This window comes from Athene cunicularia (genome assembly GCF_003259725.1).
Source record: "Athene cunicularia isolate RWA chromosome 4 unlocalized genomic scaffold, athCun1 chr4_part1, whole genome shotgun sequence".
Taxonomy (NCBI): Eukaryota; Metazoa; Chordata; class Aves; order Strigiformes; family Strigidae; genus Athene; species Athene cunicularia.
This window is the reverse complement of record NW_020799098.1, coordinates 12544014-12571196: the sequence shown is the minus strand read 5'-3', so window position 1 is coordinate 12571196 and position 27183 is coordinate 12544014. Positions and strand designations below refer to the sequence as shown.

General features: G+C 37.6%; 1 protein-coding gene across 7 annotated transcripts in view; it reads right to left on the bottom strand.

Annotated features, from left to right (window-relative positions):
- Nucleotides 1-27183, bottom strand: part of PPP2R2C (protein phosphatase 2 regulatory subunit Bgamma) — a 142247-nt gene that overhangs the window by 45383 nt on the left and 69681 nt on the right. For all 7 annotated transcript variants that reach the window (XM_026846800.1, XM_026846797.1, XM_026846802.1 and 4 more), the window contains 4 exons: nt 12196-12293; nt 11428-11593; nt 7188-7300; nt 5062-5239 (listed from right to left, as the gene is read on the bottom strand). In XM_026846800.1, the coding sequence (XP_026702601.1) occupies nt 5062-5239; nt 7188-7300; nt 11428-11593; nt 12196-12293 (555 nt within the window). The remainder of the gene's footprint in view (nt 1-5061; nt 5240-7187; nt 7301-11427; nt 11594-12195; nt 12294-27183) is intronic.

Below are 27183 nucleotides of genomic sequence, written 5' to 3'. Positions count from 1 at the left end.
AGGGCATAAACTTGCCAGCTTACAGCTCCACAAATGCCAAAAGAATACTGCGGATTTGCTTTCAGTTTAGCATTCAAATGCTTAGCACGGAAGCAGCTAACAGAAATTTTGTAAGGCTAGCTATCTTTCCCAGCCTCAAGACTACTCCCAGAACACTATATATGCCCCATATATGCACTATATTCAGGTGCATAATGGGCTGCCACAGACTTGGTCTCCATCAGTGTACCATGTTATTTTATTTTTCCTATTTCTTTTCTTTGTTGTTGTTGTTGTTTACTTCTTAAGAAAATTAATTTCCCCGAGATACAGTGCCTAACGATCTGACTATCCACGATATGCTTCAAATACTGGAATACATTAGGCTATAAGAAGGCCCTGTGGTGATTTGCTAATTAGCTTAACCCTTTTGGGACATGGAAGAAGGAATTTTTTATTAAAACAGGATAAGCCTGGACTATATTGATCTGACTGAGAAATGAGTATTTTAGTCAAGATGAGTCTCAAGATGAGTACATGATGGAAACTGTGATGTTGTTTCCATAGCAATGCCATGACAGCCTCTAGAGTGAAATAGTGTGCTACCAGGAAATGAAGGGAGTTCAAGTGCTATGAGCTACATAGTTGTGTGAGCAATCCAAATACATTCTCATAAAGAATATTTAGTACAGCTAGGTAATCCAAAGATTGCTGCTGATGTGAAGTAAGCCTTATCAGAATGCTTCCAGCAGTCCTGTTTTCTCATTCACTACACCCAAGATGACTTATCGAAAGGCTTAAGCTATGGGCAACACTGCTAAGCAATTTCAGACTGAACATTAACAAATACAGCAACCTTTACCTCACTTCTTTTCTAGTGAAGAATATCATCCATAATTAAGGACACTGACTCTTGTTCTCCATAACACAACCAAACGCATTAAACCTTTTAGTGAAGAAAAGCCTCATATGTGCAATAATTTACCAGATGACCTTCCCCCTTCCTCTTCTCTCACCTCCTCCTCTCCCTTGCCTCCTCCTGCCCAAACGATACTGAACAAATCTGCTTGCAAGTGGGAAGCAATGTACAGAAGTCTTGCATATTCCTCATGAAAATTTACACAGCTATAGCATAAAACTCACTAGTCTGCTTTTTACCCAAGTTACTGTTTATGCTAATACAAAAGCAAATCAGAAAACTGCTAATTGTATTTTATTTGCCTAAGGCTTTATCTAAGGCAAATATTCTGGTCAAATTCTGCAAAGCTGGTATGTTCCAAAGGAGATGGAAGGAGAATTACCTTAAGATGAGCACTGTTTCACCTTTTAATTTTCAAAGAAATGAACAATTCTCAGTGATTTGTAAAACTGCTAAAATAATGGTTATAACTCAACTGTTCACAAATAAAATTCTACAAGACAAAGTACTTTACTTGAAAAACACCCTAACACACCAGTACTAATTCATTCTTTCTCCAGCATTTCCCATGCAATTTGTAAAGATGTTCAAACATGAGCTGAATGTCCAGAAACTCTACCACTGTATTTGTTGTTTGTGTCATTGTCACAACCAGCCTCTTGGGTAAACAGATTGTACTTCATTATATGTAGCAGTACTGCCTCTGAGGGAAAGTAGAAAGACAAATACACATCACTGACAGAACCCTTATTAACAAATGCCATTTCAAACCAAAATGCTTTCTATTTATTGTTTTAAACATATATTTCAATGAATCAAGCCTTGCATGTAAAACAGCAAGATGCTTCACTTCCGTTTTTCATTTTGTAAAAAGATGTGAAGCAAGCATTTTTAAAACTGCCTGAGCCTCCTCCTGTGTGTCATCCTAAGTGTGTTGCAGAAGGCACCAAGCCCAACAACATTCATTTATAATTTAAACTGTTTGCTTGGCAGAATTTTTTCATTTTAATATGTCTAGTCCTAATAGAAACTGGCACACCCAATGTTTTTATCAGAAGCTCATCTACTTCCAGGAGAGTTTTATATAACTGGGTTTTCTATAGGACAGAAATACAGGGGTTTTTATGGGACAAATGTTGAAGTCTAGTGGAAAACATGTCCCTGCAATTTTACAAGGGCTTACAGGGCTCTATAAGAACAAAAAGATACCTGTGGGAAGACTGATGCACATTTAATTTACTTATCTCCTTCTTTCAGTTATTGTGGTCTCACAGTTAATTCCCCAATGTGAGCAATATTGTGTAACTATCTCGCTGTCTCTTGGAACACCTATCTCAACTTTTCTGTTTATCAAAGAATTAAGTAAAAATAATTTGCCTGATGATCTACTTTGGACAACTGAGTACAGATAGAGCTTACAATGTCTGAAACAGAAGTGGATATTTAAACTCAGCCTATTTAAACTCAGTCTACTCTCTTGCATGCATACTGGTATCCAGCTGCAAAAGTCAATCTGCGGCCACCATGGCCAGCTTAGCAAGAATGGTTTGCCCCTAGCACTGATCACCCCTTTACCTAGTTTTCTCTCCTATCACTTTCTAAACTGTCTTACCACAGTCTTCCCAGATGTTCATTCATGTGTATCTAAAAGAAGCTGTAATATCTGTATCCCAATGCAAAATATAAATCCAGTTATTCCAAAGTCATCCACATAAGTATCCAAAAAACCACTGCCTCAGATGCAGGAAAAGTTTTGTCTCCTAAAACTCAGAAAAACACTCTTAATCTCCCCTTGATCATCACTCTTAGAACATACTCAGAAATAGAGCATGCTACTATAAATTGTATCATGTTTTAAGAGTTAAATAGATGATTCACTCAGAAACTCTAAAACACTTTTTATCAGTAAATATTAAATGACAGGAGTCCATTAATGCTTGAAACAGAGTCCTTGCACCTGTCACCAAATACTGCTGTTGAACATACAGGAGTAGAAGCAGTAACATCCTGAACAGTTATTCCCTCTCAAATAATTCTGCTATCCATGCTGTTCCATCAAGATATATGGTAGTAGTTAAGATCATAAGACTAAGTCTGTTCTTCATCTGTTTCCTAGTATATTGCTAGAATTTGAAACATCAGTGGAAGCCAAGTGCTTCTGAAGCCTGCATACATTGCCTGTTTTCATACAAAGGGCAAATGAAATGCTGTTAATTGGGTTATGAAATTTATAGTTTTTGTAAGCAATTACTTTAAATTTTCTGCTTCAATTTCCTCACCCACAAAATAGTAGACAAATTCATCTATCTACCAGCCTCTTAATCTCTTGTAAAGTTAATCTGATCAATAGATATAAAGGATGTGAAGATAAATTATCTTCATAAATGTTAAGAATTATTTTACCCTAATGCTTTTGTTCTGATTGTCAAAACAATGGTTTTGTTCTGATTGTATCAATACTGCCATAATAAGCCTTTTCTTTTTAAGGATTTACACACATTTGGTGTTTAAAAATTAATTTGGGGCTGATATTTCTGTCAGTAAGCTCCTAGCATGACATAGCATGACAAATGACTTAAAAACTCATGTTGTCCTCACAAACTGCAATAACTACTTACTTGTTTTTTTGAAACTTGTCAGAAACATTTCTCTTGGCAATACATAGTTTATAAAAGAACTTTTAACACAATAAAATGGATTGCCAAAAAAAAAAGACATATCTTGCGTAAGTATTCTGGAACGTGATCTGGTTATCATACCCAGACATACAGCGATTGCTGTGATTGGTCTGACACTGCTCTGCTTTAGAAGAAAGCAGAGGATACACGGTAGAGGAGAATACATGGTAGCCACATATAAAAGTCTCCTGGACAGAGACAAGACTGGATGGTGAAGCTACTGTGAGGATGACACTGTCAGGAGTAATGCTGCTACTCCATACAGGCATGCTAGCAAACAATTTTCCTGCTCCATTTTCTCTTACCAAAAAATGGAAAAAAAATTTCCTGGATATCAGAGGCAGACATAGATGGACTTTGAAGAAAGACATATAAATTGGTCCTACATAAACAGCCATATTAAAGAGGGCACCATTTAGCTTGCTTAACCTAGACAGGTGAAAGAAAAAGAACGTGTTCGGAATGAGTTTGGGAACAAATTGGAGCTATTCCCTACAATCCTCAGGATAAAGGCACCTGTCACTTGATCCCACAAAGGCAGTTTTTAAGGACATTAAAAGCTGTTTGATTTAATGAAAATGGTTTGTATGACATCAACTAACTCCACAGATGATGTGGACTATGAAGGAAGAAATATAAACAATCACCAGAGACAGGGAGAACACCCCATGACATTGGTGCTTCCTTTTAGGAATTTGCCCTCAGTAGGACAATTTTGCTTTTATGTCTAATAGTCCCTCACACAAATCCACAGAGAACTCCTTCTAACTCCTTTTGAAATGCTTGAAAAGAAATCACCAAAGGAACACAACATTCTGAGCTGGCTCCATAACCTATTTCTCTTCCTACTAGTCCCTTTATGTTCTGAAAAACACAGTTAATCACTTTTCTTGGCTACATTTTCTTCTGCTCCTCCTCCAAGCCACCCTTGTTCAGTGCAAGAGGCAGGCTCACAGATGACTGGAATGATCCCACAATGCAGCTTTCAGGACAATGCCAGCACTTGATACAGTGACAACTGCACTAATCACAGATGCAGTAATTCACACAAAGCAGCTGGGCCTTACCCCCAAAATGTGCACATCTCAGGCATTAGGGTTCTGGGAAGCAGGATGATGGAGAACAGGGTGCACAGTCGGGGTAAGGACTGACCATTCAGCAGAACAAGGTGGAGTAGCTCAGCATGAAATGTCTTCAGGAAATAACAATATAGAGTATTCTAGTCAGGTGGATAGTTACCCTTTAGCTGGCATAAGTTTCCTATCTACTTGTCATTAACCAATTCAAAGACAGTTATTTTTCACATAAAATTACCTGGTTTTTGCAATCTCTTAGCTGTCTCTTATGGTATCTGAACATTTCCTGTTACAAGAATTCTTATGAGTAAAGGTGTATTTTAAAATCTGCAGAAAAATATTTTAAAATAGCTCTCTTAAGCCCCACTAATACTATCAACACTGAGCAAGGAACCACAATAAAGGATACTGAAGCTCCTATCTGTGATTGCTAAATGCCAGAGGTTAATCCTGAGATCATCCGCTGACATGTATGTCTCGCAGTCACTGTTGACGGATATTGAGTTGACATGATAGGTGTGACCATTAGCAAAGATTCTCCGGGGAGTGACTTCTACCATCAAATCCATAGGTTTCAATACAGGCACCTGCAAAAAGACCAAACAAAACACAAGCCAGAAAGGAAGTAAGAGTTTAAATAATTCTTTGCTAGGATGATGAGCTTCAATGGAGAGCAAGCATTCAAAGAATGTGACATTATAAAACTTCTTGATGCTGTTTGCAAGCTGAATTTCCCCATGGATGAATTGCTGGGCAGGGAGAAAGGGAGACACGGGAGAGTCACAGAGAGCCAGGCAGAGCGATGGAAAGCCTGGGACTTTCAGTTAGGAAAGGAAGCACTGGCAGCTGCTACAGAACAGGGCAGTGCCACAGCAGGAGCTACTGTCCCAGATATGCAGGAGGCTCTGGCAAGCAGTGAAGTCCTAGTATTTTGCTTTTGCTAAAGAGTTTGCTGGTAATTGTAAAACTCTTACAGTATTTATTTTGCTACTTGATGTCTCTCTTTCAAAAAAGTCAATTGGTGAAAAAGTAATAACCTCAGCAAAACATAATAAACCAAGTCTTAGAAAACAAAGCCGATTTGTGTTGATATTTATATACCATACATACACACATACTCCTGAAAATCAAAGACCACAGACTATCACTTATCACTGAACCCTTGTTATTTCCCTGTGTGTCACTTCAATGTCATGCTTCAATAACCAGACACTGTCAATTTATTCCCTATTGGTAAAGCATTAAATACTATAAGGCTATGGTCCAAGATCAGGACTATTCGCTGTTGAACATGTATCAGAAACAATCTATTACATCAATACACAAGATAGTTTAAAGAGGAACACAGGGAAGTTAAGTTTTCGAGTTTAGCTTGCCACTAAAGGAACAAAACAATGGTTCGCTCAGCCTTTGAATTCTTGGAGTAGAAGAAATCTGGAATAGTTTTGTTTGCATAATAATAGAAAATAGATAAATATTCCATTAATGTAGTCATCTTTATACTTTGGAGGCTTTTTTCACAAGAGACAGTATTGGCCCATTTTGGAGGTGGGGGTTGTTTGTTTTTTTATTTTTAATAATAAATACATACTAGCATTTATACAACATAGTCTTCCATTTCTAACCTTTAGCCTTTTCCTTTGCCAAAATACCTGGAGTGAATACAGCCATTAAAGTCTGAGATCAAAAATCTATTATGTTATCATGTGGGTGTCAGTCTCTTCTCCCAAGTAACAAGCAATAGGAAAGAGGAAATAGCCTCAAGTTGTGCCAGGAAAGGTTTAGACTGGATATTAGGAAAAAATTCTTCACTGTAAAGGTTGTCAAGCACTGGAACAGGCTGCCCACTTAAGTGGCTGAGTCACCATCCCTGGAGGTATTTAAAAGACGTGTTGATGTGGCACTTAGGGACATGGTTTAGTGGTGGACATGGCTGCTCTAGGTTAAGGGTTGAACTCAATGATCTTAAAGGTCTTTCCCAACCTAAACAACTCTATGATTCTATGTTCATACACACTTGTATGAGCTCCATGACTGCATCTGTTCAGCAATGCAGAACCTCATGTTCACTGGAACACAAATTACTACAAACCCCACTCTTCAGATAGGAGATAATTCCTTTACACTACTGAAATAAAGATGAGACAAGAAGTTGGCATACTGTCTTTCAACTCGCTGCTTTGAATGGGGTAAGAGCACTGTTTAATATTAATTACAAGTAGAATGCTTCCAACACACCAGGCTAAAGAACCCTGTGTGAAAGCACATTAAGTCACACAAAGAGAATGTTATCAGGAAAAAAAAAAAACCAAACTAACATAAATTCTCTAAACAGATTTGAGTTGGTTACTACATCATAAAGCATTTGAGACTTGAAAATGTGTGACAGATTCAAGACTGTTATCAGTCAGCTAAAACTTCAATCATATATATGCTTAGCATTAGGTACATATTTATATCTTTTACTGAGTTAGCACCCATGACTACCTTCTTCGTACAGAAACAACTGCATTTTGGACACAGAGAGCAGCTTACCTGCAGTGATGTTACTGTAGAAAGATCTTTAAGTTTTCCTTCTTCATCTTTTAAGTTGTACCCCTCTGGTCTCTTATCTCTTTCAGTAATTTTCCATAACTTGATTGTTTTATCTTTAAAAGAAAAGACAAACAACTGTCAGGATAGGAATTGTGAATGTGGTTACTCACCTTTCATAATATATTCCTTAAAAAAGTTTCTACACTTTGGTTCAGACAAGTCCCATGCTGAAACAGTCTGGGTCACTTAATTTTGCACATCCAGAAAATGTTCCCAACAGAAAAAATACTCATAAAGCACACCCCATACCTTCAAACCGAATCAGAGCTTCCTGGCAGCTGACAGACCATGCAGAATGTGTAGTGCACATGCTGCTCTCTTATCCATCTTGGCAGTTTGCAGGTGGAACAGACCAAAACCACTCAGTGTTCACTGCTGAAGCTCAGTTTGACAATTCAACTTTCAAGGAAATAATCTTCATACTAAAGCCAGTTTGCTAGGTTACTTATAAACAGCACAAGAGCAGCATGGAGTAGACTGACAGACCAATGACACCTGCCTGGCTCATTATGGGAATGGGCAGTGGTGTACTGGCATAACACCAGGAGCTCCAGCAAATGAAAAGCTGTGTGAAAATAAGACATTTCTCCCTCCTAAGGGAAAACAACTGAGAAAAAAACCTGAGAGAATTGTGTTGTAAAAGTAACAGTGAGAAGGGGGGTGGGAAATCTTACATGCAATGGAATCAAATCTAAACTCTTTTTCATGATAGGTGAAGCATATGATGATAAAATAAGGACGTCTTGCATTTAGAAAAGAGCCTCTGAGGCCAACAAATAGATGTTTCAAACATTTCAAATGGAGTTTGTCCTTCTTTTGGTAGTAGTTGAAGCTGCAGATTTCCCTAACATGGATTGTCCATTCCCACTCTGGTCGTGCACCCAACCTGCCAACCCTAACACTCCCTAGGCTGTAAAATCAATGCCAACTCTTCTGCAAAAAATCTGTCCCAAAGCTTCTAGTGGTTGTTTCACTCATCTCTTAATGGAGCAGCCAAAGCCTTTCCAGAGCTTCTGCACTTCAGCTGCCACCACCGCTTTCATTAACCTTATTTCCTTCATCATTTTTGATTTCATCCCACTTTCTTCCTTTACCCCTTTGTCCCCAAGTACATAGCAGAGCACAATTCTTTTCCCAATGTGAGTAATTCAAACACTTCTTTAAAATGCTATCATAAATAATTTTAAAGGCAGGATTTATGAATACAGGAACCACTTTGCATTTCTATAGCAACTTTAATTTTCAACTTTTTTGTTTTAAAATCTATCCCTCCAATACTCTGAGTGTTTTTACTATTATGCATCTCCTAATAATACTGATATGCTAATTTTCAAGCAACAACAATATTACACTTGACCAATCTACAGAATAATAGTTCAGTTCAATCTGCAAATAAAAAGCTCTATTTAAATATGCAATACATTGCATTTGTATTGGTCACATTAATTAATTATTAAAAACACATAAAGGCCACGTCATGCACTTGGGATTTTTATTGCATGTAAATAGCACATTCCTGCTTACCTATTCTAGCCATTTTACCGCAATTGTATAATAATTATTGGAAAATTGTTTGTGCTTTTTCTTATGTTGGACTTGACTGCTGTTGATAAATCAATCTGTTTCCTGAGTGAAAACTATTTTATTAGCAGTTAAGGGTATCACATGTGTTGGTTTTCTTCTCTCATCTGCCTCTAGACTTTAAAAACTCCCTAGAAATTCTAAGCATGCTTATATTCACAAAATATAGAAACATCTCTGTGAGGTTCAGTATTCATTCAGTCTCAAGAGTGTTGTGAAGTTTAAATTAATTAATGTCTGGTAAGCAGTCTGCAATCCTCAGATGAAAGGATCTGTATGGGCAAAATTCTGGTCTACCCGATGTAACTCACATCAAAAGTAGCCTAAATATATTCTGGTACAAAAGATACCAATGAATCCTAATAATTTATTATTATACTACAAAAACAGTTCAGTTTACAGTGCAAACCAGAAATTTGCTAACTGCAAGCACTTCAAGTCCACAGTGGGATTCAAAAGCCTTGATGGTTTCCTTCTGCCTCCATTAATTAAGATGCTGCAATCAAAGCTTAGCTGATAATGTCTGAACTGGAAAGGAACCAAGATCCCCTCTGAGAGAGGTGACCTGTGCAGAAACGGCCTCAGACAAAGTCCTACTTGGGAGGATGGAAACAGATTTGGGCAGGTGCAGACTTGTCAAGTCATATATTGAGGGTGAGATTTAGATGGACTCTCCCCTCATGTTCCCTAACAGAAGGATGATCCTTCCAGCAACTTCAGTGGGCACTGTCCACCTGTGCCTGTGAAAACAAAGGATCCTGTTTCACAGTTCTCATTTTTCTGACCAAAACCGTGATTTAGATCCTAAACTACCAGAAAATATCAACAACTGCATTAAAATATCAGGCTCAGAAATTAGTAAACATAAACCAGTACTCAAGATGTTTCTACCACCTACCCAGTATGAGCATGTGCAACAGGTTATGCCTTCATTTTCTACAAGTTAGGGAAAATACTGTTATTCCTTTTTATAGGCATGGAATTGATATACATTGTCAATGACTTTTCACAGGTAATCTGTGAGGCAGTGAGGAATTCAACATGGGCCTTCTGTATCCTAAAGTTAAAACTATCTTTAAGAGTATGCCATGAGGTGAATGTTCAAACTTCAACCCTGCTGTGCCAGGTAGCTAGGAATCCTCCTTGGCACAGAAAAATGTTTTGTAATTCAAAGCCAAAATCCAACGGCTATGCTAGTGGCACCATTTCCATTCTTCTTACCATACAGACGTCTGCCAGGATGCTCCAGAATTAAGATGAGGCAAAAAACAGGGGCCAAAGTATTTTGCCACGTCCTAGGCTTGCTCAGTGTGGCCTGAACTGGATTAACCCATAGCAACACTAAGACTGATTATTTCTTCCTTTCTCCCCTCCCATATTAATATCAACCAGAAAACTGATAGAAAGGTCTATTAGACCAACTGTAAAAGCAGTGTATCTGAGCACTCGGCTGTATTCCTCAGTGTTTCCAAAAACAAACTTTAAAATGAAAATGGAGAGGTTTACTTTTAATAATCTGCTTTTGTATCATGTACTTGGAAGCAGCCATTCCTAGTGAGTTATCTGAAGAGATATTTTGACCATGGCAGAAGTGCAGGAGTAAACTAATCATTAAATTAACACAAATCACCTGGCTATAACAGATATGTTTCATTTCAAATATTGCAACAGTGGCCCCAAAAAGTCAAACAGCAACTTTAAGGAAAACAGACTACAAAACATAAAATAATTTGCTATGTACTGAGAATTAATGTAAATATTATTTATTGCTATAATTAACTAGAAGTAATCACTTTGCCCTAAAGCGTCAATTCCCAAAAGTGAAATTACACTATTTTTCTACCAGCAATTCCCAGTTATGTTTAAACTTCTACAAGAAAAATTCTTTTCTGATTACAGTGAGATCTGAGATTTAAAATCAGGTATTTTTGTCCCATGCATCACCCGTAATAATAAATGTTGTGTGTGTCCAAATGTTTTCTAAATGACAGCTGTGCATGTTAGGCTCCATTCAATTTCTTCTCCCTATGTCACAACTGCAGAACTCCTTTTAACAATAATATTGTGTTTTTCTAATCTACAGGCTTTAAACATCTTAGAAAGATGAGTCACTATCAATATCCTATGATTATTTCTACTGCCTTCCAAAGATTTGGATTTGTGAGCTCTTTAGAACTTAAATAAACCATTCTGATGATAATGAATGAAAAGAAAAAGAAATTCATCTCTCTCACCTACATTCATTTACACATCTACAACAAATAAAAGTTATGACAAATATAGCAGACAAAATTCTAAATCCCCAATGAAACACAGCTGCTGAGTAAGGTGATGCCTTTGTCACAAAATTTATTTCAGGAAAGCACTACATGTTAATAGCAAAAATGGATAGGTCTCTAAATGTCTATGGACAGTCAATAGAAAAAACCCTATGACTATTAATAAAATTCATAAATAAATATCAGAGTCAGTATGACAGTAAAGTCTGAAAGAGAAAATTAATAAAACAGTAGATTAAAATGAACAAATATATACAGTCAGCACTAAAATACACAAGACCAAAATGCTGATATGTCATATATACTCTCATCTATCTTACCATTTGTTGATAAAAGCGAGTGAGCTGCATTTTGCTGTGGTAACCACTTGATCTTGTTTATTTTTTCTTCTATCTCCAAGCTCTTCAAATAATCAAATTCAGGTTCATGGCTCTGGAAAGTGCTGTAAACATTGTACTCCCCCTGATTGTAAGGCTCATTTTTACTCTATGGAGAATAAGAACAAGAAAAAACATGCGGTTTATGATGACAATATATCTCCATATTTTAGGGAAAATGTATAAGCAGCTTTATAAATATAAAAATGTTGAAATTGTAATGTAATTTCTCATCTAAAACATCATATAGACAGTTTTGTTTCTACAGGAATGAAATTTCCTGTAAGTATTGGAGCAATATTTAGTAAAAGGCAGGATTTTTGAAGAAATGTCAACTATTCAGGAAAGCTTTCCACAAAAGATACTGCAGATCGACTGAATTCAAAAGCAAAACATAAAGGTATGACAGCAAAGGCATTGTTTTAAATGAAATGTTTCCATCAAACAGGCAAAAGCTATTAAACCAATGCAGAAGTAGAACAAAAATAAGCTTCTTTTTTCTTATCTTAGAATTTTGGAGCTTTGAAGCATTTTTGTTTGGGACAGAAAACTTCTGAGTATAAGATCCTTACCCTCTTTCACTTTCTCTCCAAAGAGGTTTTACTGAATCTTGAGTTTATAAACAAGTTTGCTAGTTAGATCCAATTAAAGTATTAACCATAAAGCCATGTTTTTACATGTTATTAAGGACTACATTGGTAATTCACATACCTCAGGTTCCCTTTGGAATATAACAACCCGACCCCCCTTGTCACCAGTAGCCAGCAGTTCTCCAGTGTGGTTGAACTCAACTGTAGAAATAATATCAGCTGGAGGTAAAAAGAGAAAAAAGGTCAATTTTAGATTGCTACTACAACACAAACCCATGAGAAATATCAAGCACTCCCCCCCAAAAAAAAAGCAACAAATAAGGGATTTGAAGGAATACAGATGAATTCAACAGCAAGTCACTAATGCAAACAGGCTGCATGCCATTACAATCCGAGGTTGCTACACAATGAAACAAGTGCAAACGTAACAAGGCAAGTATGTGTTTCCAGCACATCTGCAGTTTTGGAGTGGAGGAGATCTCTGAAGAGGTTACACCTTAAGAAGAGCAATCTCAGGCTGTTACAACACTTTTTCCAGTACCAGAGGACATCAACGCCACTGGCCTCCTGCTATTTCCTCTAGCAAGGACCAACCTAACATCTCAGTCCTGTTGCATGAATTACTTACTCTTCACCCTTTATGAGGGTTTTAATATAACTCCCTAGCACTAGTTTTCTCAAGTATGTGTTTAAGCCAAGAGTGCAAAAACCAAGTACTTGTATCCTGTTCTACCACAGGGAAATGAAGGCAAACCCAGAAATGTTCACTGTGCAATGCTGGCAGGAGCACATTTAAATCATCATTTTCCGTAAATCATTTCAGCACCATAAAAATGTGTCATCAGAAGATAAAAAGATCCCAGTCTCTTCTTTTTCTATTTCTCAACAACTCCCTTTTCTTAAGCAACTGCACCAGCTTAAACAAGAAACCTCATCAAAACCTGAGGCCAGTCTTGAGTACAAATTACTATACATCAGGATGAGAAGAGAAAAAGAGACTGTAGGAGCAAAAGAATTGTTTCTTCTGTTTGTATGACAGTAAATGCTAGAATCATAATCCACAGTTAATCCTCCACTATTAGCATAATTTAAATTAAAATGCCTAGTGCAATAGTAAATTAAGAAGCCATCATATATACAATCACAGGCAAATACAGGGTATTACTCAGAGATTGCATGTATGAATTCTCTGTAATGATCAGTATTCACTCATCAGAAACATGGGCCAGATTTTTAGAAGCGTTAGGAGTTAGCAGCTCCCCTTTAGGCATAAAAAGCTGAGGTTTTCAAACACGCTCATCATCCATCAGTTTATACTGAGAACAATGAGGCAACAGTGGGCTAAGCTCTTTTGAAAACCTAGCCCCAAATGAGTTCACTAAAATTCAAAGGAATTGAAATAACAAGTGGATGTACCATTTACTTGATACATTTTATGAATTGAAAACATCTGTTCCTATTATTCTTTTAATAAACTAGCAGTGGAGTGTTAGGAAGCTTCTATTGCCAGTAGCTCTCATCAGCAACACAGCCATCCAAAAGCCAGATTCTTACTGGTACGTTATAAACAATTCACCATCTAAAAAAGGAAACTTTACCCTAATCATGTTGAAGAAAAATATATTATTTTTTTTTTAAAGAAATCTTCACCATCAAATTATTCTGTGTTCAAAACAACAAACAAACTGTCGTCCTTCCTTCCTCCACTCACGACATATATAAAGGAGGAAGGGGGAATCATGAAGCATGTATGTTATTTTCTTTTAAAATATATGGATGTGTAGACTTGAGAAAAATGGAACACGACAACGTAAAATATTTTGTGTCTGAACCTGAAGCTTCTTAAAGTTAATGGCATTTGATTTTTATGTGAACTTACACAAGACTGTATTTTATAGGTAATAACCCCAAAAGCTCTAGTCTTATTAGAGTACAGGACAAGTAGAGAGACTCTGCTTATGGTTGGTGATGCTCTAGAGCTTGGAATGACTTGAGTTTGATCTAAAAAATTGCCATTTAGAAAAAAAAAATCTAAAAATCTAAACTTTTCTGGCACGTAAAGTTCATTTGTAGTGCTTTCAGTGGAAGAACATTTCTTGGCTATTTTGTTCTTATCCTGCAAAATTCATACTGATAGTAGGTGTGGGCTCCTGCTCATAAAATGATACCTGCATGGTTTTACTCATTTAAAGTTGTATCTTACTCCACCCATACAGGCAGAACTGCAGAAGTCTCATACTGACACTCCTTTTAGAATGGAGACTCTTAAGCGTGCAATGGGAAAGAAGAGTAAATACAGAGGGAAGGAATGTATTTAAGTATTTCGATATTAAAATATGTGTGTGTTTGTGTGTGTGTGCATGCACATGTGTAATGTATATGTGATGTTCCCCAACAGATCACAAAAGAATCAGATAAAATAACTGTGCAAAAGGACTGAATGGTATTTGAACTTACATGTGCAAATACACTTGCTATTGGCTTGGAATACTTCCACAATGGCATGAAATACTCTTCTCTATGGTCACAATGGTCACAAAATATTATAGTGCGCTCTACAGAGGTTATCAGCCAATGCCCAGTTAAGTCCACAGGAGTATCTGTACAGACTTCAACAGTAATTGAACTAGGGTCATAATAAAACATCTCTGCATTTTGTTATTATATTGCATTTGTCATTAAAATATTGTGTGCGGTTAAATGATTACTGTTTAAAGAAAAGCAAACATTAAGCATCAGTAGGCAGTGTGTAATGATGTTGTTCTGAGGCAAAATTCTCCCCCCTACAAGATGTTTCTTCCAGATGCATCCCTCCTTTCTATTAGAAAAACTAATTCTGAAATGGAAACTACCTATCGTTTTAAAATTAACTTGTTCTGAAAAAGAACAGATCCAATATTCCAACCTTAGAGGCTACGCGCCTTGTTGGTAAAAAATTATCCTTGAATTGGAAAATCACTTTTATTGATCCTGTAAATAACAGCTGCAAACAACAGCCAAAAAAAAAAAAAAAATCTTATCCAGCATATCTCTTCAGCAGGTGAACATTAGTCATGCTGTTTTCATAAAAAAGATTAGCCAGGCTGGCTCTTCCTAAGACAGAGGAGGTAGGAACAGAATCAATCAACAAAGCTCTTCATACCCTTCTGCAGAACATTCCCCTACATATTTATTAATGCTGTGGCAGTATCAGCCACTTCGGTCCCATCCTGCAGATTCTTCCATTGGAGAATGGCCCCCTGAGCATACAGAGCAATTAACTACCAGATTTCACCCTCTCCAGGATATATAAAATACTCCACAATGGAAGAGCTGATGAATTTGCATGTATAGTAAGCCCTTGGCAAGGGATGGCAGAGATGAAAGACTCCTTCCAGCCTTCTTCTGCACTATACCTTCCAATCTCTGCTGGCAGTGCCAAGCTTTGCACTAACAATTAGCATCATCACAGACAGAGATAACTTACCTATTAAGAACAATTTTGTGTAATCTCAATGCCAATGGGCAAATGTTTCAAATCAGATCACAAATCCCAACTTTTATCTAATACTAATCTTCCTGCTCCACTTTTACATTCCCTATTTTGTCTGTGTAGAAATGTATATAAACTTGGATTTAAAAGTCGAGATGCTCAACATTTTCACTCAGTTAAAAAGCACAACCTGGACACCCAAAATACAGATGCTGACTGAGAAAACCTTAGAAAGATGAAAGTACTCCAGGGGGGTGTACACCTGGTCATCTGTTCTACATCCTGCCACAGCAAATTGTTCCAGCAGGTACAACACATTACATACTTCATTCCCCAGACTTATTTTATTCACAGAAAGACATAACATTAACTCTACAGCTTAAACTGATAGGAAGTCTTTCCTTATCCGGTCTGAAGTATTTCATTCCCTGACTCCTAGTTACCTCTGCCCTTTTGTACCTCATTAACTAATTCCTCTGCAGTTTCACAATTTACAATCTTTAAATGTGCTTAATGGCTATGTTGTACCCAACAGCTGCTACTTAGCTAGATATATTCAGTTTTTCTAATAGGTCTAAGTCTATCAGTGTCCATCTGTGCACATCAAGATATCTCTAGCTGATTGTATTGCTCTTCCCTCAACTTCATGAGTACTGTTACAGCATGGATGAAGGAAAATGAACCCTCCAACATCCCTCCCTCAGGCTCAGTGTGGGGTGGGATGAAACAAAGGTAGGTACATGCAGACCAGATTAATTCTGGCCTTTATTTCACACCATCACATATGTTTCAATGTTCACTTTTTATCCTCTTACAGGTTTGTTTTAAAGGGTTTTAATAGTTTATTCCTATATAACACAAACAGGTCCAAATACCTTTATAATAATCAGAAATGCCTTATCTAGATAATACATTTTTGCATCATTTTGGGTCACACTAGCATATTTGCATGCCATTTTTAACACAGTATGTACTTAGTGAAGCAAAATTTGAACATAATATGCATCTTCATAGTATTTTAGTAAGAAACCTCAAGCAACCCTAAGAAAAGCTCAACTGTATTTTTCTGTATGTTACTTTTACTAATAGTTTCTACCTTTCTGAGGCCTTTCATTTGAAGGCCCTGTGATACTTTATTTTGCTTCAGAAGATAATGAAAGCAAAGAAAGTTTCAGAAGTATTTTGCCCAGCACAAAAATGTAGCTTTTTGGACAGCAGTAGCAAGTAGTAGTAGCAAGGGCTACTGTAGCAGTAGTAGCAAGCAAGCAAGTAGCAAGGGCAAACAACAGCATGCAACAGTAGAGAGAAAAGAAGATCAGAGAATGTAAGATTCTGCTGAACTGCAGTGTAACCCTGATAGAGAAATAATGGATTTGGAATGGGCCAGAACACTGGAATTAACATCAGTTCTTTTCTCAAAAAAAGCTGTGAAATCCTACCAGCCAGAACAGGTCAGAACTTCTTTACATCACACCCACCACAATCAGCATGGCAATGCTGTCAGCCTGAGCAGACTGAGTCAGCATCTAGGTCAGGTTTTTGTTGTGCATGTTCCCAGTGGCTAGCAGGCAATCTTGTAGTCTACGTTATTTCAACCAAGTTCTGACCTGGCCTAACCTCGGTTTGTGAAATCCAATAAGATCACAGCACAATCTGGTATGGCTGCAAGCAATGTTCACTCATAGTGATACAAAAGTCCCCTAGGAGCATAATCTGGAAGAAACAACAAAGAAGTGTGCAACAAAGAGAGCCATAAAACAAAAGGACAAATGGTAGATAAAAGAGGAACAGTATTATAGTATCTCATGTGAAGGGAAGGCCATTACAGTGAGCTGTGTTGTCAGAATTTAGTTTAGATTTGGATATCCAAAAAAAAAAAAAAAATTGATGTAAAGAAAAAGCCCGATACCTTTTTTTAGGCTAAAGTTTCAAAGGTTTCCTCAAGCAGCTAGAAAACAAGGTATGCAAAACCTCAAACATAGGAAGATCAGATGAATCCTTTTCTGAAACAGCTGGCAGAGAGATCCTTGACAACAGAAAAATTTCTTACCAGAAGCAGCAGACTCTGTAACACACAGACACTCTGGTTCACAGCACTGTTATTCACCAGCTTGGATCCAGGGATTGTATGACACCAGAAACCATTCCTCAAAATCCAAGTAAACACAATGCAAAATCTCACACATCACACTGTTCACCTTGGCTGGCTCAAAAACTTAACGCCAAAAGACAATATACCAGAAAGCCAACTCCACTCTGCTGGTAGACATTTTGTTGACCTGCACACAAACTACCTGATCACCTCTCCCAGTCACCAAAACAACATAAATTACAAGCCAGTGAAGAGTTGGGAGGCCATAGAGAATGACAGATGAGAGAAAAAGAGCGCAAGGATACACAAGATGGAGAGACTGAGAGAAAGAGCACCCAAACATTTTAAGAAGAGAAAGCACATGAGAAAGGGTGCAAAAGAAGTGTACATGAGAGAGCACATGCACACACAAGAGCTTGAGAAAGCACAAAAGAGCACAAGGAAATGCCACAGCAGAAGTAGTTTGAAATCAAGTATCTACCTGCCCCTTTTCCCCTGGGATATCTGTCACCCTGGCAAATCTTTCCCCTTTGCTTTTTTTCTTATTTATTATGACTTTTAAACCTGATGGATTTTGTGCTGCAAAACAGTAAGTGTTTGCTTCATGTTAGATATATGGCCAATGCAAAACATAAAAGGAAGCCTGTTTTGGCCAAAGCAAACTTTGAGCATAGATGCTAATAGCATAAGTGCTTCAGGGATCAGTGAAACAAGGTGATCAATCAATAACAGAAAGAAATCCAGAGATGTGTGTCCACTATGCTTCACGTAGTTGTTTTCCTTGTCTGGCTTCATTGCTAGCAAGGGCAAATACATTGAGGGCAAAATCCAAACAGCCTCATTTAATCCTGTCAAGCAAGAACAAGGAAGTTTATCAAGCTAAATAACACCTTTCTCCTGAGTACAACAATCTCTTCCTGATGTGAAATCCAAAACCAGAGGGTCAAATGCTGAACAGCTCTTGAAAGGCCGTTTGAAACAAGAACACCTCAGCTGGGGATGAGAGTAAATAATAGTAAAAAATAAAAATAAAAATGGAAGCAACAGATTTCCTAACCTCAAATCCTGGCAAGCACTGAGCAAATCTCTCCCTTTTTTCCATCTTTAATCTCCAAATTTGGGATTTTAAAAATGCTACATGCACACATGTTTGTGGCCTGCATCAGCCCTGGCTGATCATGAGACCATCATGATACAAGTGAGTTTCACAGGTCCATGCATCCCTATATCCTCAGGGACCAAAGAAAGCACATTCAGAATATCTGAATATAGATTCTGTGCTCACTCAACAGAATTTACTTGAAACAGAATCTGAAAACCAAATCCAATATTTGCACCCCATCTATGAGCACCTATGACCACTGTTTCTAGCCTCGAGCTTTAATAGAGTTGGGGGCTTTTTTCTCCAATATTTTTTGTGTGCATTTATTTTAAGAGTTTAGAAAATGTTTTCAACAGCTTTTTAATCACATGCTAATTTCTAGCTCTATTTCTCAAATTAGAAAATCAGGAAATGACACCCAACTACTGGAGCAGTCAATGTGAAAAAAAAAAATTCCTACAGGACAAATATCTAAAATAGATTATGTGGGTTCTGTGCTAAAAACCCACTTCATATTGAATACAAGTCACTGAGAGTCAGTTTTTCGTAAAGTGACCCTCCCAACTTTTATTCCTAATGTAAAAGTTCAAAGCCCTTATTTCAGAGGTTCTAGCATCCATCTCCCTCCTATAGAGTACAAGACCTCCTGAAAAAGAGTCAAAAGAGACTTGACCTTCTGCCCACTGAGGTAAATGGAAATTTTCCCACTACTTCAGTAGCAAATAAGGTCAAGGAACATTTGTCAGATGTAGTGTAGCTGAAAATTAGGACACATTTCTCAAAATTTTGGCTACAATTGATATGCACTTCAGTTGATTCATGTTCAAGGTGACCTGCTGAAATCAGTGAGACCAAAGCCTCAGTTGTTAGTTCTGCAGAATGCCTAATTAATGCTACTGTTATCCTTGCTGGAGTCACTAAGTGCATTGCTTTGTGCCTTCATAATCTAAAATACTCAGTGGACTTATAAAAAGCTCCCTACATTTCCTTTTAATACCTATTTAGGTGCTCCCAAATAGTGGTACTGCATCACCTGCAGTAACGGAGCAGCCTCTGAGCGCTGAGACTGGCAGTCCTTGCTATATACTGATTCCAGCAGGTACCTCAGCTGCTGAGGATGTCCAAAGCAGCCAAGCCTGGGAAGCACTGATCCTTCCATCCCTTTCAACCTGAACAAACTGGAAAACCTTTCACCTTTGGCAAATCTAAGCTCTTCAGTAACACTGCTCATAGCTATTCTTAAAAGTAACACTTTAAACTAAGAAAACACCACAGATCCATCTCTATTTTAGCATAAAGATATGCACAGACAACTTCTAAAATTCACAACCCCTAAAATCATCTTCACAGGTTACACTGTGTAACACATTGTAACACATGCTAGAAATTTATTTAATCTTCTGAGATTTCGTGTCAGATGAGACACTCATCTAAGCTAAAGATTCAGCAACAAGCTTGAAACCCGCTATTTTATAAGCATTAGCACAATTGGGAAACCTGCTAGTCCACTCCTCTTACCAACCAACACTGAAGGGCAAAAAGGAGAAAATAGCCATGGGCATCACATTATGTATTTACAATTTCCAGAGTGGGGTTTAAACTGATACTCACAGAAGGAAGCCTGCCTGAGCTGGGAGCTTCTGCTCAGCTCCATGTTACTTCCCACCGAGGAGCTGCACAGTCTGGCTGCCAGCAAAAGGCAGATTAGGAATGATGCTGCCAAGTGTTAAAAATGCTAGGCAACGGGGTTTTATTGAGAGAATAGAAAGACCTTGAACCTCACCCCTCATTTTGGAGCAAATAAATGCCAAAAATGAAAAGTGCACAAATTATTAAAATATACTAATTGTACTTTCAGCCAGAAGTGATTATGCTTGTTCATAATAATTGCAATGATCCACAATAAGCAAACATCAAGTTTAGCTAAAAGGCTATTATAAGACAAGAACCAAAAAAAATCCCACCCATATTTAGAATTTTAAAGGAACATCATTAATTTAAAAATTATCAAGGGATAATGAAAAGTCATCCAAAATTTAAAACACAATCCTGAATAAACAGATTCAATATGAATGTTATTTCCTATGTATTACATACAAACTTCAATAGAATTTCACTGCCAGCTGGTTCTTTGTCTCCCCCCCCCTTTAACTGAGCAATTAAATTCCAGAAGCAAAGCTCTCAGTAATTCTGTCACAGCAGTTCTCATGTTCAAAGTGCTTTCCGGGCATTAAACCCCCCAGCAACCCAAGGAAGTCAGTAAGGAAATGTTAGCATTCCCTTTTTACACAAAGGAAAAAATTAAACAGATCCTCCAGAGTTTTTATCTAAGATCAGAGAAGCAGTTTTGATTATATACATACTAAGGGACAGATAACCCAGGCTGTGGCTCAGCAAAACATTTCTATTTAATAAAGTTCTTAATCACTTGTCTAGAGACTTAAATGCTCCTGTATTTCATTCAAATGAGTATGCATGTTGTTAAATGAATATACTGATGGAGCCCTAACAGACAAAGCCTTACAATAGCATGCACCAAGGAAGAAAAAGCTCCAGTGGGTAGGCTTTTGGGTGAACCAGGGGGGATATAATCTTTAAAATCTTCAAGGGCTGGAGCTAGGAGCTGGACTAGAGCCAGAGTCTTTAAGCACAGAGTGGTGACAAGGAAAGCAGAGACATAGCCGCCATATCTGTGCTAGTAAATGGAGAGAGCTCCAGGACATTCTTGGGCTTTGCAGTGCTGTGATTCATGCTGTTAAATTGCTAAGAGTGGACCTTGACAGGCTTTTGGCTGTGATAAATTGCTCTCCCCCAAACACCACTTTGGCATAGCTCAGGGGTTATCACAAGCTGGGGACATTTCTCAACAGGTATCACGCACACAGCTACAATTTTTTGGAAACAGGGTGCAATATCACCCTCAGAGGCATGGGCCCCTCCATGTCAGCTGGTCACAGTACTCTCATTCCATTTACTCAGGCAGATGTACTCAGTGACTGCAACTCACAGGAAGCAGTGTGGCACACAGATCAACAACACTCACACTCTGCTATGTCAACTTATGTTATGGCTTTCTGCAACAACTGGCAGAGGTGAGCATTTCCCAGAGTACAGGGGGCTCAGGAGCCTGTAGAACTAGCACAGGGAAAACAAACTGCATTTGCTTTTCTCAACCTTAATGTGTGAGGGTAGATGGTAGTGTTTAAATCTACTGATTGGACACTTTGACTACAGGATCCAAAAAAAACTATATCCAAATACCATGAGCAACATAACAGCTCTAACTCAGCCATCACTGAACATCCAGCACTGGACCAGCAAGCTAAGGTCACACACAGGGCTTGGGAGCTTCATGCCAAGCCATGTAGATACTCATCTAACATTAGCATCTGTTTGCTTGGCAGGTTCCAAAGGCAATTCAGCTGACAACTCTGAATTTGCCTCTGGGTCTGTCACAAGATCATATAACTGTGGGACTTCTGGGAGTGCCTAATACTTCTTTGATAAGATCACGCACATCATAATATATTAGATCCATTCTAAGCATCCTTTGAAATCAGTGTTTGTGACCTTTCAGATCAGGTAGTGTGGCTGGCTTAAGTGTGTAAACTAAAGCCAGGCTCGAAGATCACGCAATTAGTTCTTGTTTGCATCATGATCTCTTCAGCAAGTTTATATAACGATCCCAAGACCATGAAAATCAGATTTTTTGATGTTAACATAGGTTGCTGCTACTGATATAACACCAAACACTGCTCCTAAGCTGTCTAAAAATGAACAGGACAACTGTTCTGTATCAGCTTCACTATCAACCTACTGTTTTAAGGTTTGATATGAACGTGGAAATAATATAGAAATGTAGTAGTGCCTTACACAACTTTACATTAGTCTAAAAGCTCGTCTCATAAGATTCAGTTCATGAAAGGCAAAAGTCTTTATTTTATATATACACACACACACATATCCAACTTCATAAATGTGAGGAAAGATGGGATTACTTAAAGTGAAGAGCATGCTAAATCACCCTATTATGTCAGCAGCTCCTGGCCCTGAGAGATTGAACTCTAGATAGCTGGAGTGTGCAAAACCCAATGATAAATTTGCCCTCAAGTTTAAATGCATCATATTTCTGCAATTACTCATTAAAAAAACTACTTAAAGAACAGAAGACATTAAAAAAAAAAATCAATGCACCTTTCCCCAGTCTGTGTCTAGTCAACTTCAAATACTGCTAAAAGCCTCAGGAAATAAGCATTCCTGTTTTGGGATATTCCCAAAGGACATCAATTACGTAACAGGACTAGATCAGCATATATTACAAATGCTACAGACAGTGTCTACAACAGCAACTGTTCGCTGGCAATTAAAAATTTTTTTCCTACTCTGAGGAATGTAGCAGCATGCAGGTAACCCAGTAATTATATAAAACAGCCCTGAAAGGTCTTTCCAGTCTAATAATACAATATTGCAAGCAGGAACTCAGACCATTCCCAGTGCATTCACAGCTGGAGAACATGGACTTCAAAGCTTCGAGCCTATCATGTTTTAACACTAAGTGCAATCATTCCTTCTTCATCAATAGGTTAAATGCAAAATACATCTTTTGCCAACATATTGTTAATGCTGAAAAACTTCAAACCAAAATGGTCTGGAAAAAAAAAAAAAGTCAGTAGGTCAGATTTCTGTGTCCTCTACAAAGACAGACCTAGAGGAATTTTTACTTAGGATGTTCCCCAGATCAGGGGGGCTTCAAAGCATATGGTGATGGCTCACAAATCTACAAGCATCTTTCCCAAGGCCATGCCTCCTGGAGCCATATAGTTTGAGAGCTGCTAATTTGCAGCCCACACAGATAACATTTAGACACCAAGCCCTTGAAAGAAGTGCAAGGCTTCCAGCCCCCTCCCAATATCCTTGAAGCTGTGCCTTACAATCATCACCAGTTGTTAAAACAGTCCACAGAAATTATTGCTGTGCTCTCGAAGCAGAGCAGCCTTTGCTGCAATACAGCAGTTCTGAGGCATAAGGCCAACTGAAGCCTCAAGTCTATTTTAATCCCACTATAATTATAAATGATGGATATGTAGTTGAGATGCTTCTGAATTTTTGTTTGCATGAGGGTTTATTTATGCATTGCAGAAGAGCACTGCAGAGAAAAATCTGAGCTAGTACTGACTGAACTGGCATCAGAGCCAATGTAAAAACATTAGCACGATGCTGTGCCCAAGACATCACTGCTGTCAGGACACATCACTACGTTCAGAGCTAACTAAAAACCATACCTTTTCACAATCCTTCATTAAGCAATGTTGACATATCCATTAAATACTGAAGGAAGCAAAAAGGTGTTGACAGATTTCTCTGAGGTAAAGCAGTAGAGAAACAACACACTGGTTAGTTGTTCAAAGGACCGTGATAAAAGAAAAGTTTTACCCAAATCAGAACCACAGAGTAGAATACTGGAAAATTTGCCAAAAGGTTGTTGAGTGAAGCACTGCATTCCACAGGCCTGGCACCAGCTGGCTGTTGACACCAGACCTCACACTGCCCTGAAGGGCACAGATGCAGACACAGACACCATTTCTTAATCCTGGAAAAAAATGGCTCACCACAACAATATCTTTATGTCACTTTGTTTATTTCACCTTGTAAGTGATGCAATACTTAACAGCAAAGTCGCAAATAAAGCTTTTTACTTTAGAAAGCAACCTGTCACTGCACTTTGCTATGAACATTACCTGAGATCAAATACATGCTGGTTTTACTTTAATAGTCTCATATGAGTTTGCAAAATTAGCAGCTAATTCATGTGAGAATATTGCTTCTGCACACACTTTGCACTAACTGGAAGGTCCAGCGTGAAGCAATATTGTATTAAATATATTGTTAGTACTAAGTATACTTTCCACTGAAACCAGTATGGAGGAGTTCTGCAATTATTTACACTACAGAACTTCTCCAGATTATAGCTGTTATGTATTGTTTTCCCAAACACAGAAATTTTGTAGAAACAAAATTATTTCCTCAGGATGCTGTCATTTGGAGAGGATCAAATCGGCCTCCTAAACCTTAGTCTGGTGCCTTAGAATATATGGCAGCTCATGTTAGGTGTTCACATAGGTGTTCTTGAACCTCCTCAATTGCCAAGCAAAATATGGACTTTTACATTATTGGATTGTCATTTGACTGAAATCAACAAGAAATTGTGTAAACAATGCATCATGACACATTTTGGGTGTGCTACCTGAATATTCTGACAATGTGTTCACCACATGTAAGGAAGAAATACAAATTTCACCTTAAAAAAAAAATAATTATCAGGAGTCCTGCCTCAGAGCCTTATCACCAAGGGAGCTAGCTCTTATTTCAGTATCCGTTATGCTTACAATGCATGCCTGAAGAAAGCAGCCAGGGCTTGCAAATTCTTTACCTCTGTCTCTCTTTTAAAGTCCTGTAAACTCTCAGATTGTTTAAGGCAAAAAAGAGCTTGCAGCAAAACATGAGGAAAAACAGAGACACTACTCTAGGCTAAATTAACCTGCCAGGGGGACATACAGTTGTGGAGGTACAATCCAACTGTCAGTAAGGACCTCAGAATTCTACCTGTACCTGAGTACACACAAAAGCTGAAACAGGCAGTAAAGCTTTTTTTTTTTTTCCCCCCAATGATTTTGCACATTTTTTTGCGCTCCTTTCAATTGAAAAAATTCTTATATCTGCCCACTTCCATCCCACTGTTGATTGTTCCACTGAAGAATACCCTTGTTGAAGATTCACTGTTGATTTAAGTATACCCTGGGAAACTGTCTGCCATAAACATTCAACCATCAAGAAGTTACTGAAAAAAGTTCCTTTTTCAGAAAATAAACAAATGAGAATCATTATCATAAAGGCCCTATTATGAGGAAAGAAATTTGTTTCTCCTGATGATGTGAGATCAAGAGTCTTTTCAAGAGATGTTACAGTAGTACCTGGCCAGTTGGAGCTAAAATCTTACTGACAGCTTCAGAAGTCAGCATCAAACCATACAAAAAAAAAAAAAAAAAAAAAAAAAGGATCTCATGCTTTTCATCTGGTTTTTGAGTAACTGACAAGATTTACTAGCCAGCTGGTAAAATAATGAAGGAAGGAGGCCACTAAAACTATCCAAAGCTAAGAGAAACTGCCTTGTACTAATTAGAAACAATATGCAGTCTGATGACACTTTATAGACTTCAATTACCATACTCGGCAGGAAGGAGCTTTCAAACATCTGTATGATGATTATTCTCCACTGGGATGTCATTTACAGTGCAAAGTATTAAAAACAGGGCCAAAAAATCAATTATAATCTTTATAAATGAGCATATTCTTGATCTAAGGGATTTGAACTTGTGTGTAGAAATTGGCTTTAAAAGGAGAGACAGAAACTGATCTGACAGTGAAAAACAGGCAGCAAATCCCTCCATATCTGATTTGCACAAAATGAAACTTAAGGATCATTAAAATAATAATTTGTATATGAAGTGCATGAACAAAAGAATATTATTAGAAGTCAAGCCTAACAAAGCAATGACTAACCACAAGCAAGGTTCAAGCTGAGGCTTGATTTATTTAAGTCTAGATGAATATCCACAAATACTGTCCCTTGACCAGGATTACTTGGATGAGTAAAGACATGTAAACAGCAGGCAGGAATACAAAATCAGATCTTTCATTGTTCTAAATAATTACTTTCATATTTACATAGAAAAACATAAATATGCAAAAGTAATAGGGAGGAGTAGGAAGCAACTAATAGCCAATGAAAATGTTATTTCAACTAGTCACTATTTAATATATTAGTGCAGAGAATTAAGGATTTTACCTTGAAAACAAAGGAAGCCAAAATAATCCAGAAAAACGTAAATTACCATAGAAAAATATAAAGATACAAATTTTACCACTGTAATATGAAAAAAAAAAATCAAACCAACCAAACAAAAAAAGTTGTTCGAATGGATTGAAGGTTTTCTTTTCTCATTTACTGATTTTCAGACATGTCTGTTATGTCAGAGAATATGGTTAGAAGGTATGTGAAAGCAATGATGAGTTTTGTTCAAGAGCAAATGGGAGCAGCAATGGTCAACTACAGAAAATGGCTAGAAAATTTGCCAGGCATTGCATCAGAATCCTTAATCACAGTGCAAAATCTGGCAGTATTACCCTGACTTTGTAGATCACCAACACGACCAAGCACCACAAATATTTTGTACAGACAGTAAAATGAATGTAACTTTTTCTCTTGAAGGCAAAACTTACTTGCCTCTGTAAGGATAGATTAATGACCTACCAATATACTGCTGTATTTCAAGAGTATTTTAAAGCATGAACTAATGTAGTGTGCAGATGCTTGCTGAGTAATGCCAAAAGCATACTATTCCTGTGCTCTGTAGGTTGTCTCCTAGTAATTAAGGAGGTACTA